Genomic DNA, 16,016 nt, shown 5'->3' with positions numbered 1-16,016 from the left:
CCCACAGAATGACCCAAGGAACAGACAGTAATGACTTACAATCCCAGGACACTTCCTAAAAGCTGTTGTCCCGCTCAGGCACTCTGCCTGGTCTCCTCTCGGACCAGGCACTTTTTCTTTCACTTGTCAAGCAAATACAAGTTCCTTTTCTGTCTCATAGAAATTTCTGCCTCTTTGCAAATTGTTTCCCAGCTTTTTAATTCTATACTAAACTGAGGAAAGAACGCATGAGACTTGGTCTGGCAACCGCCCTCCCCTCTGCAACCAGTAACATCCTCGGCAGAATTCATTCAGCCTGCCTGGCTGGCCCGAGAAACCAGCAAAGAGTCGCAAGGCGGGGGGAGACTACATAGGAAATAGTCTTGGGATCAAGCAAATGACAAAGGAAAAAACCAAATGAGGCAGAAGAGGCAAGGCTGTTTATATTAAAACCATGGTGCCTGATGCCTGTAACTTCTTTGCCAGTGTACAGTTCTTTTGGTCCTACAGCAAATTTTCTCATTTGATTTGGAGAAAAACAGTCATAAAGGTCATTTCCAATGTCAACTGGGGATGAAGCAACAAACATCAGAACACAACATGATTCAATCAGCGTATATTTTTAACATGGAAAAGGGTACATGGAATGCCTAAAATATCCCTGAACAAAGAAACGAGAAAATCTATGGGATGTCTGTAAATTTCTTACCACAAAATAAGGGGAAGAAACAAAACAACAACCCAAAACTTCTGTACACGTGGCTGACTTACAATATAATGATAAATCCTTGCCCAATGGCAAGAGAAGAAGCAGGAACCTGGATTCCAGTTTTGAGATCCATGGGCTGGTCAGGCAGCCACAGGCTTAAGCAATGCTGCCCCCTACAGGCCATCTGAGCTGTTGCTAACAGTCTCAGCTTGGAGATGTCCAGAGCATTCTCTGCAGGAGAATCTGAACAGCTCATAACTGGGTTGCTGGCGTGTATAGACCTGGTTCATGGAGAAGGATCCACAGAGATGGCTGGTTTAGCGACCGAAATAGGGTTCTGTGGAGTCAACCCTTGTGATAAAGACACGGGAGGGTCCTATCAGGCTTGGTCTGATCAAAGAGGACCCTGCCTTGCCACAGCCCCTCCTAAACAGGATTCCATCTGAAGCCTCTAAAAATGCATCAAGAAGAGCAAGCCCCTTCCTCACCACCTGGGGAAGAACTCACTGGGGCTGTGGGGCCCTGGAAAGCAGCAAGCTTCTAGCTGATGAAGTGCATATTAGTATCAGAGCCCTGAGACCTGGCAAAGGCTGTGGGTGTGACCCCTCTGTGCTCCTCAGGGCGAAGATCTGATTCAGTTTGAAAGCAGGTTACAAGACGATGTCCATCTAAAGGTAGGATATGTAAGGAGAAGCACAACACATTCACTGTGGCAGGGGGTTGGGGGGACAGGGCGGGGTCTATCCCACATTTGACTTTGGGGAATACATGGTAGGTAGGCTCTACCTTAAGTTTCTCCTGTATGAAATGCTATCTTCCCTAACTCGTAAAGCCAATCTGAAACTCCAGTGAAGTCGACCACAGACATAAGGAAGTGCTACTTATCAGAAGCCCGTGTAACAGAAGCTACAGTCGGTACCCACTTCCCTACTTTTGTACTCAGGTACTATGGTGATGGGCACACAGTCAAGTCCAGCACAGGAAGTATCAAAGCCACAGTTGCCTGTAGCTGTTGCAAGCCAGAGGCAGAAGTGGGCAGTTTCAATCTAGCAACCTGTAAGTGGAATCTTGGAGGGCAACCACTGTGTGACTAAAATATGGTTCAGTTTCAGGTGCAGGAAACAAGGACAAAGAGGGAACTATTGCCATGAGCACAGCACATCCTGCCTGAAACGATGAGCTGTGTTCATGGCAGCTCCACCTGTGAGGAGGGGGCAGTGAGTGACCTTCTAGCATGTGAGATGGACGCCCTGCAGAGTTGCTAAGTAAGGAGAAGGATAAGGTGAGGACTATGTGATGCAGGAAGAGACAAGAGACACGATGTGACTGACACAGAGCTAAAGATTAGTGTGGGAGTGAGAGGGACTTCCCACTATTCAGATTTACATAAAGCCCAACACTGCTTAAAATGGTTTGACATTAGGAATTCCTGATTTCCTTTTCATTCCCCCACAACCCCATTGGGTTAGACATTGTCTTCAGCAAGAGTTGCTGCTTGGGAGTGGTGCCAGGTTCAGGAAGAGTTGCTGTATGTCACTGGGTCATGTGGAGAATGACCACCCTCTAGTGTCCCTGGAACACTTGGCATCTCATCAGAGTACAGTTCCTCTCGCCACACCTCTGGGTCCCTGAAGATGGTGCATTTGTCCCTGCAGTCTGCCTGGCATTTCCTAGGCTGACATTTTACCCAGTGAACTCCACAGGCATGGCATGACCTGGAGCTCCTTTGACATCAGAGCACTCAGCACCCCTTCCGTGTCTCAATGTGGGGGCCAAATGCAGTACCAGGTGATCCAAACAACAGGCAGAGAACAAGATGACTGCTTCCCTTGGTCACAAGCCTTATCCTTAATAACAGACCAGAGAGTTACTTGTGGGGACAGGTCTGCAACATTCCACTAACAGTCTCACTTGCAAGGGTTTTAATGCAGCAACGATGACTTCTGTTATGGTACTAAGTCTGCCCCCTCTTTGTGACAGTCAACATTACAAAGTATCCAGGAAGCCTGAATGGGGAGGAGCAGTTCCTTTAGTTGCCACCTATGGACAAAAGTTGCGAATGGGTAGGAGTAAGTGCCAAGATGTGGCTGCAGGGCTTCTCTATACAGAAGTTGAGACCACATGATTATGCATCCTGCCCACCTAGGATGATGACTAGTGTGTCATTTCTGACATCCCCTTAGCTAGCAAGTTTGACATGCCATGGCTCAGAACTGGCAGTCAGTTCCTTGCTCAAATACTGCGCATGAGCAGTCTCTTACTATTGGACACTTTCTTTCTGCTGCATTCGGCTCAAAGACCAGTACCAGGGGATATGGAGAGCCTTGGCCTTGAGTTCATACCCAAGCTGATTTTTTTATAGGCAGTCAACCATCTAATTCTAGTAACTGCACTAACAGACAGCCAGCATTTTCCTGTCTTGCCTACACACTAAGGGGTGAAAGCCTTGGTCAAATATGCACCCACTAATTGCACTAGACGCCTTTCATCAAACCAGAAACCTAATAAGGAATGAAAAACAGCACACTGTAACGTGTTCATTCACTTCTTTCTTTACTAGCAGTTTAAAAATCAGCTTCTCTAGACTTGTACTGAAGACCAATCTCAATTGAGCACGGTGAAATCTATCCTTTCACCAAAGCAGCCTCTGGTATCTTTCGTTTCTCATAGTCCCTGAAAGGTGTACATGTCAGGGGCAGGCATTGGCACAGCAGTTAAGACACTGCTTGGGACACTTGTATCCTATATCAAGGGTGCCTGGGTTTGAGTCCCAGCTCTGCTTCTGATTCCAGCTTCTTGCTAATGTGTAGCATGGGAGGCAGCAGGTGATGATGGCTCAAGTATTTGGTCCCTGTCACCCATGTGGCAAATCCAAATTGGGTTTCAGGCTTCTGGCTTTGGCCTGGTCTAGCCTTCGCTGCTGTGGGCATTTTGGGGTAGTGAACCAGTAAATGGAAGATTTCTCTCTTTCTGAATTTGTCTCTTTGCCTATTGAGTAAAAATTAATAAATAAATATAACACACTTAGAAGACATGAGTCTTCTCCTATAAAGCCTTCACCAATTTTGGCTGTGGACTCCCTGAAGTCACATACAAGAACAGTCTCCCAGGGGAGAGCCAGTAGTAGAGGGAGGGTGGCTAAGTCTACTTTCTGCTGTCCCATTGCCATCTGCAGGCCCAAACAAAAAAGCCCAGCTCCTTCCTGATCTTTTCTTTCTGAATATTCTTTTTTTTTTTTTTTTTTTTGACAGGCAGAGTGGACAGTGAGAGAGAGAGACAGAGAGAAAGGTCTTCCTTTTGCCATTGGTTCACTCCCCAATGGCCGCTGTAGCCAGTGCGTTGCCGCCTGCGCACTGCGCTGATCCGAAGCCAGGAGCCAGGTGTTTCTCCTGGTCTCCCATGCGGGTGCAGGGCCCAACCACTTGGGCCATCCTCCACTGCACTCCCGGGCCACAGCAGAGAGCTGGACTGGAAGAGGGGCAACCGGGACAGAATTAGGTGCCCTGACCGGGACTAGAACCCAGGATGCCGGTGCTGCAGGCGAAGGATTAGCCTATTGAGCCGTGGCGCCGGCCTGAATATTCTACTTTTAAAAAGTAAGAGAAATCAGATATTATAGAACCCGAAAAGCATTATCAGTCTCTGCAAGTCTAACTTATATGACGCTTTCAAAGTGTCCAGGTAAAACTCTAGCTAATAAATGGCTGGTGAGAGCAACAATCAACACAAATAATACACGTGAGGAGGACACCCAAATAGTTTAATTCCTTCCAATGGACCAAGACCGTGATTCCTTGATAATAAAATGAAGTCTTGTATCAAAATATCAAGACTATTAAAATGCCCTTTAAAAGAAACATAATAAGTAAATAAGACTATCTAGATATATCCATTTCCATTTGTGCATTTTAAGGTCTATAACTGTGGCCGGCGCTGTGGCTTAACAGGCTAATCCTCCGCCTTGCGGCGCCAGCACACTGGGTTCTAGTCCCGGTTGGGGCGCTGGATTCTATCCCGGTTGCCCCTCTTCCAGGCCAGCTCTCTGCTATGGCCCGGGAAGGCAGTGGAGGATGGCCCAAGTCCTTGGGCCCTGCACCCGCATGGGAGACCAGGAGAAGCACCTGGCTCCTGCCTTCGGATCAGCGCGATGAGCTGGCTGCAGCGGCCATTGGAGGGTGAACCAACGGCAAAAAGGAAGACCTTTCTCTCTGTCTCTCTCTCTCACTATCTACTCTGCCTGTCCAAAAAAAAAAAAAAAAAAAAATTAAAAAAAAAAATAAGGTCTATAACTGCAATTCTCAACCTTGTGTTGAAGAATCTCTTTTTATATCACACTAATCAAATAGATAAAGATATATTTGGGAATCTCCTTTTAGAGATGATCTTTCAACAAAGAAACTATAAAATATGGAGTCAATGAACAACAATATATTTTCAATCCCTATTGTAATCCTGAGTTAAAAATGAAAATATATGAAACTCATTCATCCCATATACTAAGTAACTATAATGTATGAAATAAGTTGGAGTGATCTATGATTTTCTACAATTATTTCTAATTTCTCTCTTGGACATATAAATTTTCTCTACCTGAAAACAAATAGAAAGTTCATGTGCTTCAACATGGGATGCCAGCGTCATAGGCTGTGGCTTAACCCACTGCACAGTAATGCCAACCTCTAATATAAATTACTTTTACAAAAGGACTTTCCTTTTGTGTAACATCATAACATCACAGTTTTCCTACTAATCAACATAAAATATTCATACCTATTTATTTGGTGGAGGAAAAAAAATATTCATTTATTTTGAAGTTCTTGCTAGGATTGACAGTATTTAGTTATATGTATAAAATAATTTATGCCAATATGAATGGACAGGCAGAGTTAGAGAGAGAAAGGTCTTCCTTTTCCGTTGGTTCACCCCCCAAATGGCTGCCAGAGCCGGTGCACTGAGCTGATCCGAAGCCAGGAGCCAGGTGCTTCTCCTGGTCTCCCATGCGGGTGCAGGGCCCAAGCACCTAGGCCATCATCCACTGCATTCCCGGGCCACAGGAGAGAGCTGGCTTGGAAGAGGAGCAACTGGGACAGAATTCGGCACCCCAACCAGGACTAGAACCTGGGGTGCTGGCGCCGCAGGCAGAGGATTAGCCAAGTGAGCTGTGGCGCTGGCCCACAAGTAAGGATTCTAACAGATGGCTTTGCTCTGAGTGACTGAGGGTAGAGACAGAACTGACTTGTGTACATACCAAGATAGGTTTTCAATTTTGTTAAGAACAGAGTCACATGACTGAGAAAAGGCATCAGAAGTAGATTAAGCAGTTAATCTTAGGTGATTAGTGAGGCAGGGGTAGGCATTTGGCCTACTGGTTAAAATGCCCATTGAAGCAACTGCATCCCATGTTTGAGTACCTGGGTTCAAGTCCCAGCTCTGCTCTCAATTCCAGCTTCCTGCGAGTATACTCTGGGAAGCAGCAGGACACTCATGTGGGAGACCCAGACTCATTTCCTGGTTCCTGGTTATCACCTGGGCCAGCTCTGGCCTTTGTAGGCCTTTGGGGAGTGAATTGATAGATGGGATATATGTATTTTTCTCTCTCTTTGCTTTTTAAAAAAACAAAAAACTAACAAGTCACAGACCAGATTCAACTACATAGTTACATTTTTACAACTAATTTTCAAATTTGTATTATTTTATCTATATTGAGTAAGTTAAAATAGGGGTCAGGAGGAAAAAGAGTCATTTATTGGCAGCAACTACAGGAAAAGCATTATGGAAACTGTTTCATATCTGCCATTTCTTTACTATCTCACAACCCTTAGAGACTTTCTTATTTCCATTTTGTAGTTGTACATGCTTAAGTACTTCAGAGTAACCTGTTCCAGCTCACTCAGCCAGTTAAGGGGATATGTTATACTATAATATGTTCTCACTGATTTTAATAGTTTACATTCTTATGGAAAGAAATAATAAATAACTACATATATGGGTGGTTCCACATTTTTTTTTTATCAGTATGCCAAACCAGAAACCACAGTCCATGTAAAGACACAGTGCTACACGAGTAGGCAGCAAGTGATGCCCCAGTCAAATCCAATGCTCAGTCACACAAGGGCTATGATGCAATAGATGGTTCTGCAATCTCACAATCCTCTGGCTTTACCTGCCTGTTGCCAATCGTTCATTTGTACCTACATCAGATAAAAGTTTAAGATGCACACAGAGAATCTGATACACTAAGGAATGCACCTATGGAAAGTAATGGTAAACATGAATTACTACGATTTGATCGTATAAACTTTCTACCCTAAAATACCAGGCATTGGAGATTAACTTTTCTCATTGACAAATTTCTTAAAGAAATCCTGGATTTCTGAGATGTTAAAACAATGGAGATGCTGGCACTGTGGCACAGCAGGTTAAGCCATAGCCTGCAAATTGGTGCCCTATATGAGCACTGGTTCAAACCCTGTCTGCTCCCCTTCTGATCCAGCTCCCTGATGATGTACCTGGGAAAGCAGAGGAAAATGGCCCAATTACTTGGGCCCCTGCAACCCATGTGGGAGACCTAGATGGAGTTGCTGGCTCCTGGCTTCAGGCTGGTTCAGTTCTTGCTGTTGTGGACATTTGACAAGTGAACAGCAGATAGAACACCTCTCTCTATATCTGTCTCACCTTCTCTCTCTGTAACTTTGTCTTTCAAATAAATAAATTTTTAAAAAACAGAAAAACACTAGAGATCATGCATGCATGACTGGTGGTAGTAAAACATAGCATACTCATTCTGGAAAACAGTTGGGCAGTTTCTTTTAAAACTAAACATGTACTTAGTCAAAGACCAAGCACAATGACATTCTTGGGCATTTATCCCGAGGGAATGAAAGCTTTTGTTAAACAAAACCCCCTAACATGATTGTTCATAGCTTCTCTTCTTATGATAACCAAGAACTGAAATGGCCTTCAATGGATAAGTGGTTAAGCAAACAATGTTGCATCAATGCCATAAAATACTGGTCAGCATTAAGGAGGAAAGAACAAGTCACACATGCACAAAAGTGGACAGATCTCAAGGAAATCATGCTGAGTAAAAAATGCCAATCTCAAAAGTTACAGATCATATGATTTCATTTATGTAACACTTTTGAAATAAAATAATAAAGACATGGAACAACAGAGCAGTGGTTGCCAGGGGTTAGAGATGGGGTAGGGCATGGATAGGACTATAAGAAGCCAGCACAATGGAGCTTTGTGGTGATAGGATAATTCTGTGGAAGTCTGTATTTTGAAAGTGTTGGTGGGGCCTGCACTGTGGCACTGCGGTTTAACGCCCTGGTCTGGAGTGCCAGCATCCCATATGGGCGCCAGTTCAAGACCTGGCTGCTCCAATTCCAATCCAGCTCTCTGGTGTATCCTGGGAAAGCAGTAGAAGATGGCCCAAGTCCTTGGGCCCCTGCACCCATGTGGGAGACCTGGAGGAAGCTCCTGACTCCTGGTTTTGGGCTGGCACAGATCCGCCTGTTGCAGTCAACTGGGGAGTGAACCAGCAGATGGAAGATCTCTCTCTCTCTCCCTCTCTCTGCCTTTCCTCTGTGTAACTCTTTCAAATAAATTAAATCTTTAAAAAAAAAAAAGTGTTGGTGTTACATGAACCTAAAAGTGATGAAAGCACATGGAACTATGTATGTGCACACACAAGTGAATTTAAACTGAGTGAAATTGAATGAATCAGCTCTGTGGGTTGTAGCACAGCCTTCTTCCTGGTTTGACAGTTACCACCATCATAGAAGATGTTGCCAGTGCAGGAGACTGGGTGAAGGTTCCTGGCACCTCCTTGTCCATTTCTTTGTGAGTGTGTGTGTGGGAGTGGGGTTGGCAACTTTAGTTTTAACACTAAAGGTTTTTCTAAAAGCTGGGAATACATTTAAAGCTATGGCACTAATTTTTGTAGGTGTGTAGATGGGTACATATAAGAATGAAAGAAACGGAAGAAAGTTGTCACTGGGGAGAATTTAGGCAGATGACTCCTCTTCAAAATATCCTTGAGAAGGGGACGAAAGGCTCAGAAGCTGAGAACCAAATTTCCGAGAACTCTCACAGGAGACACAGGGAACTTGAAGAATCAGATGCTTGAGAGAGGCTGGGATAACTCAGAGAACAGTGTTCTGTGGCCTGCAGTTATTTTTTCTGAAGAACAGAGAGACTCACATTCTCTGTGAATACACCAGGGAAGGAAGCCAGGATTCCCAAACAGGTTCTGCTCTGCAACCTCAAATAATTATAATTCACTGGAGGATAGCTATCTACACAATGAGCCCTAGCTACCTTTAGCCGGTGTTTCTGTTTTAGTTTAATCATCAGATGCCCAATGAGTTCTCCAGCTCCACAAGGAGAGAGAAGAAATGTGTGTCTGTGAAGGGGTGGTTGCTTGAGAAACCACTGGATCTACCTTCAGCACACTTCCTGCAGCAAAGGCAGCAAGTGCAGACGGACGGCAGCTCAGAAAGCTCCCCATGCTATTGAGAAGCCTTGAGAGCTAACAGGAGCACTGGCTCTAACAAGCCCACCCCCGCCACCCTGGACCCAGTAAAAGGTGCCTGCTGCCTCTTTGCCTGCTGTCCCCAGAAGGCTGAGCACAGGCCCCAACCAAAGAAAGAAGTCTGACTGCTCAACTGTCAGGCATAAAAAATGAAGTCACACTGCTTTGCTGCTAAATAATTGAATGAATAAATAAAAATCTCCAGGTGGTTGGGAGGCCTTTAGTTTTAAATTCTGAATGAAATGAAAAGTTCCTCTTTTTCCAGGCATTACTCAAAACAAAAACCTGTCCCAGTTCCATCTCTAAGTTTGCAAAAGCAGAATCAAAAGGCTTCTTCACTTAACCAGGCAAGAGTCACAGCCCAACTCAAAGAGGAGTGAGCTTTCCTAGGAAACCATGGATTCTGAGAACAAAAATCAATGCAAGGCCCCTGAGTCAGGTCCAGAAGCAAACTGTGGCCAGAGTTCCATGTTACCACCTGGTTGCCTCAGATAACCCAAAAACTGCAAAAGTGATTACAAATTAACCCAGGTCCCAACTTTGAGAATGATGTTGAATGAGTAAGAATGGATGGAAATAATTTTGGTTTTGCTATATTTGAAAATGGAAATGACATCCAAACACTAAATCTATCACTAAATCTCAGAATGATGTGCAAGAAATAAACACCATTTATTCCACTGGCTTTTACGGAGCATCTACTAAGTCCTGGGGGTGGGCTAATCTGTGGGAATGAGGAAGGTCCCAGCCTTCCAGAAACTTCAAATCTATCCAGAGAAACAAAATGCAGAGGTCTACAATGTGAGACACACAAAAGAACAGGCACGTGTTGCTCCTGTGGTCATTCATTTTGGTATCACCTTCTTGCACATGACATTGGATTTGGAAAGCACTTTGGAAGGAATGAGAGAAAAGAGTAAGTGAATGAAAAACAAGTGGGCCGGCGCCATGGCTCAATAGGCTAATCCTCTGCCTTGCGGTGCCGGCACACCGGGTTCTAGTCCCGGTCGGGGCGCCGGATTCTGTCCCGGTTGCCCCCCTTCCAGGCCAGCTCTCTGCTGTGGCCCGAGAGTGCAGTGGAGGATGACCCAAGTGCTTGGGCCCTGCACCCGCATGGGAGACCAGGATAAGCACCTGGCTCCTGCCTTCGGATCAGCGCGGTGCACCGGCCGCAGTGCACCAGCCACAGTGGCCATTGGAGGGTGAACCAACGGCAAAAGGAAGACCTTTCTCTCTGTCTCTCTCTCTCACTGTCCACTCTGCCTGTCAAAAAATAAAAATTAAAAAAAGGTGAAAAACAAGTGAAAAAGTACATGTAAATGGGAAGAAGGGCAGATAGTAATCAGACAAATGTGAGTAAATGCCATGAATAACACTGCAAGGAACAGTAAGAGATGGAGGACAAAAGGTAGGGGAATAATAATCTTCCCAAAATAAAGCCAAAAGTTATGTTAGGCCAATCAACATTCCTTCTAAATAGTCAAAGACACTGTTAAAAAGTAGGATAAAGCATTAGTAGGGAAGCTTTTTGAAAGCAGGCTAAGCATTGTATGATTCTTTCTAGAGGAAGCAGGGCCCTAGAATGCATCCAAATCTAAGTGTGAGGAGAAGCTGAGGCTGAGATCTCTACCAACCACCTGCTGCATCGAACCTCAGGGCACAAGCATCTGTTCTCTATGAGAATGTCTCTTCTCTCTTCCCCAGAGCAGGTGACCTCTTTTCCATCCTCTGTACTCTGGACAGTCAGAGTCCAGAGGTCTTGGTTTGCAGTCTAAGTGCCAGGTCTGCAATGAGACTTCAAGCACCAACCTTGTTCCAGATGGGATTCCTAGAGAGACCCCTAAGCTATCAGAAAGTGGACATCGCCTTGATCCAGGACCTGTTTAACATGAGTTATTTTAAGATCGCCTTTGTTTCACTTGTTCATCAGAGAGCCAGAAATTTACTGCAAGATGAGAGGACAACCACCACACTCAGATCAAGACACAGGAACACTATGCCAGCCATCTAGCCATGAAGAAAAATGACTTGTGCACTGGGTACCTCTAAAAAGCTTCGCAAATTTACCTAAATAGAAGTGCTTCCATTTCTATTTTCCACCATGTAATTTTAAGTTGTATTATCTGCTGGGGCCAGTGCTGTGGTACAGGGGGCTATGCCTCCACCTGTGGCACGGCATCCCAGATAGGTGCTGATTTGTGTTCCAGGTGCCCCTTTTCAGATCTAGCTCTCTGCAGTATCCTAGGAAAGCAGAAGATGGCCCAAGTGCTTGGGCCCCTGCACCCACATGGGAGACCTGGAAGAAGCTCCTGGCTCCTAGCTCCTGGCTTCAGCCTGGCCCAGCTCCAGCCATTGCAGCAATTTGGGCAGTGAACCAGCAGATGGAAGATCTCTCTCTCTCTCCCCCGTCTCTGTCTCTTTCATTCTCTCTTTCTCTTTCCCCCTCGATCTATAACCCTACCTCTAAAATAAATAAAGTCTAAAAATAGTATGATCTGCTTAAGAATTGATTCAGATAATGTATATCTCTTAGAAATTTTTCATTCATCTAATATATTTAGTGACTTCATGCACTCATGAGAATAGAATTATTTCTTCCCTTTAGTCCTTGCCTCAGTTTTTTTTTTTTTTTTTAAGATTTATTTGAAAGAGCTACAGTGAGTCAGAGGCAGAGAGAGAGAGAAGGTTCTTCTATCTGTTGGCCCACTCCCCAGATAGCCCCAACAGTCAGAGCTGTGCCAATCTTAAGTCAGGAGCCAGGAGCCTCTTCAGGGCCTCCCACATGGGTGCAGGGGTTCAAGGACCTGGGCCATTATCCATCACTTTCCCAGAGAGCTGGATTGGAAGTGGGACAGCCTCGAACCAGTGCCCTTATCCGCTAAGCCACAGAGCTGCCCGCGCCCCCCCCCCCCCCCAACATCTCACTTTTAATTTTGCTTTAAAAACTAATCAGGAGCCAGCGTTGTGGTACATCAGGTAAAATCACTGCCTATGAGGCTAGCATCCCATATGGCTGCTCCTCTTTTGATCCAGTTCCCTGTTAATGGACTGTGAAAAGCAGCTGAGGATAGCCCAGGTGTTTTGGGTCCCTGCCACCCACATCAGGAGACTGGATGAAGCTCCTGGCTTCCAATTTCGGCGTGGTCTAGCACTGGCCCATTGTGGCCATCTGGGGAGGGAACCAGCAGATGAAAGATCTCTTTTTCTCTCTCTACTTTAACATAACTTTCTATGATTTCTAACAAGAAAAGCATATACAAATATATATAAGGCATATGTAGTATTTATCTATTTTTCATAAAGCAAATAACACATTTTCTCTCACCATGAGAAAGTTCTTTAATGAGAGCATACTTCATACATTAGCATCAATATTACTTGTACTGTTGGCCTTGGAGCATTCAGATTCAGCAGTACATAATACTTTTTAAGTATGTGAGAGTGACCTAACAAAGTCAGAAGGCAACATGACTGAGCCACATGACAGGCTACTACCAGACAGAAACCTCACGACTCTGACCACCACATGCTGGTCCTTTGTTTATGCTAACTGAGCACGCTCAGATTCTCCAAAGCTAAAGGGATCTCATTCAAAGTTGAAGGGATCTCATTCAGCTTCTTTTCCCCAGCCCTCATGAGTCCTCTCCTGCAGCCACTCCCTGCAACAGCAGCACACAGTCATATGACAAGGAGGGCTGGCACAAGAAGCTCGCTTCTTGACTATCCATACCGGACTACATCTCGTGACTTGCCAATCTGGTCCACTTTCTCACAACCAAATTCAAATTCCTTCCAAGGAATCCAAAGATCTTTCCAGACAACAATTATGTTCTTGCCTTCTTGTGCCTACCTCTTTCACGTGGGTGTGAAAGGACACTGACATGTCCAGCAGGATCTTGCGTTGCTCAACTCGTCGAACAAAATCTTGTATCCGGTCTTCAAGCTGGTGAGCAGCTTGGTAGATCTCTTCTGGGTCACATTCCCCGGTCTGAGCCAGCTGTTCTGCTGCTTCTAGTAATTTGTCTGCATTGGTGTATGTGTTCTGCACAAGAGAACATCCAGAGAAGCAGAAGGTGAGTGAGAAACAGATCACACAGTCATAATGCACAGTGACACAGAGCCAGCTGATGCTATTCCTGACCATTCACATAAACCAACAGAAAAATATGATTGGCAGAGTTGATACTAGGAGTCCTACTCCATCCCTGTCAGCAGCCTTTTCCATTATCATTTTATTTTAGATAGTCGGTCCTTGGCCCTCACGGCAAAGCACTGACATCTGAAAGGACAGTGGTATTTACCGGCAGTTGCTGTCTTGTGACTCAGAAAAGACTTTCGGATTTTTGCCAAGGAGAAGCCAGGAGACAGCCTACAGCCACAAATGCCCTCTTCACTTTTCTCCTGGTTTTAAGACAGGGTAGAAAGTCTCTGTCCTGTGTCTTTCAGTATGAGACACTGCTCTCATAACCCATTCCCTGCAAATTAAAGGTGAAGTTCCAAGCAAATTTAAGTTGCTGTCTCTTTTCATGTTTCTATGCATATTGGTACTTCTGTGCTTATCTTTTTTCTGTTTAGGAGCACACTTTTTTTTTTTAAGAAAAAGGAAAAGAAACTGTAATGACTAAAACGTACACAGAGTTTCAAAGAGCTGAAAGTTAAATGCAAATATGTATCTAAAATATTCTGAAAGTGATATTTTATTCTTCATAAATCTGACACTACAAATGGACTCCTCAAATAAACAGAACTGTTTTAGGGCCCCGATCGTGTTATAGGAAACTGCCAGTGAGGACAGTTTCTGATCTGGAGGGGGGGACTGCTCAGACAGGCTGCACGAGCCAGTGCAGCAGCAGAACAGCCTATTTCCCCCTGAAAAACAAGGTGAGCTGCCTTCTCCTTCTCAACTGAGCCCAGAAGCCGAGCAGGGTAGGTGTTTCTTCCATGAGGATGGGAGGCCAAGTAAGGTGATGAGGGTGCCCTTGTGCTGGGCAGCCTGGTATGAGAAGTGAAGGTTCAACCAAACACAAATGATGAGAGTCCACCTGGGAAGGGGGTGGCCTCCAAGTCTGGAGATGGGGTATATCCAAAGGACTTAATTAACTAAGTCAACACATTAAGGATAATGAGATCTGGATTCTTCATGTCAGAGAAGGGAATTATTCTAAGTACAGAAAAGGGGACACTTGAGTTGAAACTGGAGGTACTAGTCTTCCTCAGGCAGACAAAAATGTGCGTGCATGCACAGTGTGCTCACTCACATTCCTCTCCTTCCATCCATGTGTGGAAAGGGCTGGGGAGAAGCACTGGCCCCAAAGCAACGTGTCAGATTTTTACTTCTCAGTAACTCTTTCCTCTGAAAGCAATCGGGGCTCCATGGAGGAATGGCTACCTGCAGGCCAGGTGTGGCATCAAGGATGACAGGAGCCTGAAACATCTTGCTGTCCCCAGAGTAAAAAAGTGCTCAAGGACAATGTGGATAGTCAGGACATAGAAGCCAGTCTGAGGAGGCTCCCTGGCCACATCAGGGATAACATCAGCATCACAGGGAATGAGGGGTGTCACATAGTCATCAGCTGAATACAACAATATCAACTTGGATGCTGACATAGATGAATAAGTACCTCCCCACAAAGTACTTTTCAGTTAAAAAGGAGAGAAGCCTGGCAGGCACATTAACCCAGGACCAAAGTGAACACACAAGTAAGAACACAGATGAAAGTCATGAATCACCTGACAGGCTACCACAAGAAACGTCACATCGGCCACACTGAAATCGTGCCCAGTGTCAGATTGTGGTCAAGGGCAAACCATGGCACTGCTCAGGGACACTGAGAACTGTGACGATGAAGTAGCACAGGTGATTCTGAATGACAGCCTTTGCTATCAAGGGCAATACAGGGCCTAGTTAGTAGGTGTGTCAATGTCAGTTTTCTGACTTCAATAGCAGCATTAAGTTTCCACAGGATAATGTCCTTTCTTGGTAGGAAATATACACTAACGGAAAAGGTTCAAGGAGAAGTTCTTGTGCTGTACTTCCAACAGGTTCAAAAATAACACAGCGTGACAGGAGAGAGTGATTCAATAATGGTGGTAAGGATCCACGTTTACAGAGCAGACAGACACAGGCGCTCCCTGTCTCTTGTCACATCATATTTGGTGCCACCTCAGGGCTCTGCTGGCGAGAGGGCCATTGCCAGATGAAGCCCTAGACCTTGCACCTCCAGATGAACTACAACAAACCCCTAGACAAGGCAGGCTGCCTCAGGTATTTCGATATAGTAATAAGAAGGGCACTAATACCCAGAGCAAGTGGCATACCAGGTGCAGCTGGTAAGGGGTTGTATGTCTACCGAGGATTTAACCATCAGTCTGCTCCTCTCACCACCACAGGCTGAAAGCCAGCCCTTGCCTCACCCACCCCCAGGGTGTGACAAGATCACTGCACTGTGTGCTGTCATCCAAGTGGCCTTCTTGCACTAGACCATTTTACCACAGCCTATTTTACAGGTAAAGAAATGAGGCCTAGAGGGCCGTTGTTAGCCCTAGGCAACAAAGCTTGCGGGTGGTAGAAGTAGGATTCAAATCCAGGTCTCTCTGACACGTAGGCCTGTTGGGCTATGAAACAGTGCATCACAGGGCCCTGTTCACCTGGGAAACAAGGCACACAGTTCACTTTTCCTCCCTGTCAATCTCGAGAACCATTTGTAGTAGACTTCTCTTCTGGTGCTATCCAATATCTCATGAGAAAGTTCTGAAATATTCAGCATGATACTGAGTGCAAAATTAACAAAA

At 45.1% G+C, this 16,016-nt stretch overlaps 1 protein-coding gene across 2 annotated transcripts in view; it reads right to left on the bottom strand.

Annotated features, from left to right (window-relative positions):
* Positions 1–16,016, bottom strand: part of TRIO (trio Rho guanine nucleotide exchange factor) — a 387,461-nt gene that overhangs the window by 152,722 nt on the left and 218,723 nt on the right. For both annotated transcript variants that reach the window (XM_062211811.1, XM_062211812.1), the window contains exon 11: positions 13,075–13,266. In XM_062211811.1, the coding sequence (XP_062067795.1) occupies positions 13,075–13,266 (192 nt within the window). The remainder of the gene's footprint in view (positions 1–13,074; positions 13,267–16,016) is intronic.

The sequence above is a fragment of the Lepus europaeus genome, chromosome 15 (assembly GCF_033115175.1).
Source record: "Lepus europaeus isolate LE1 chromosome 15, mLepTim1.pri, whole genome shotgun sequence".
NCBI classification, from domain to species: domain Eukaryota; kingdom Metazoa; phylum Chordata; class Mammalia; order Lagomorpha; family Leporidae; genus Lepus; species Lepus europaeus.
This window is presented reverse-complemented; position numbering and strand designations above follow the sequence as displayed.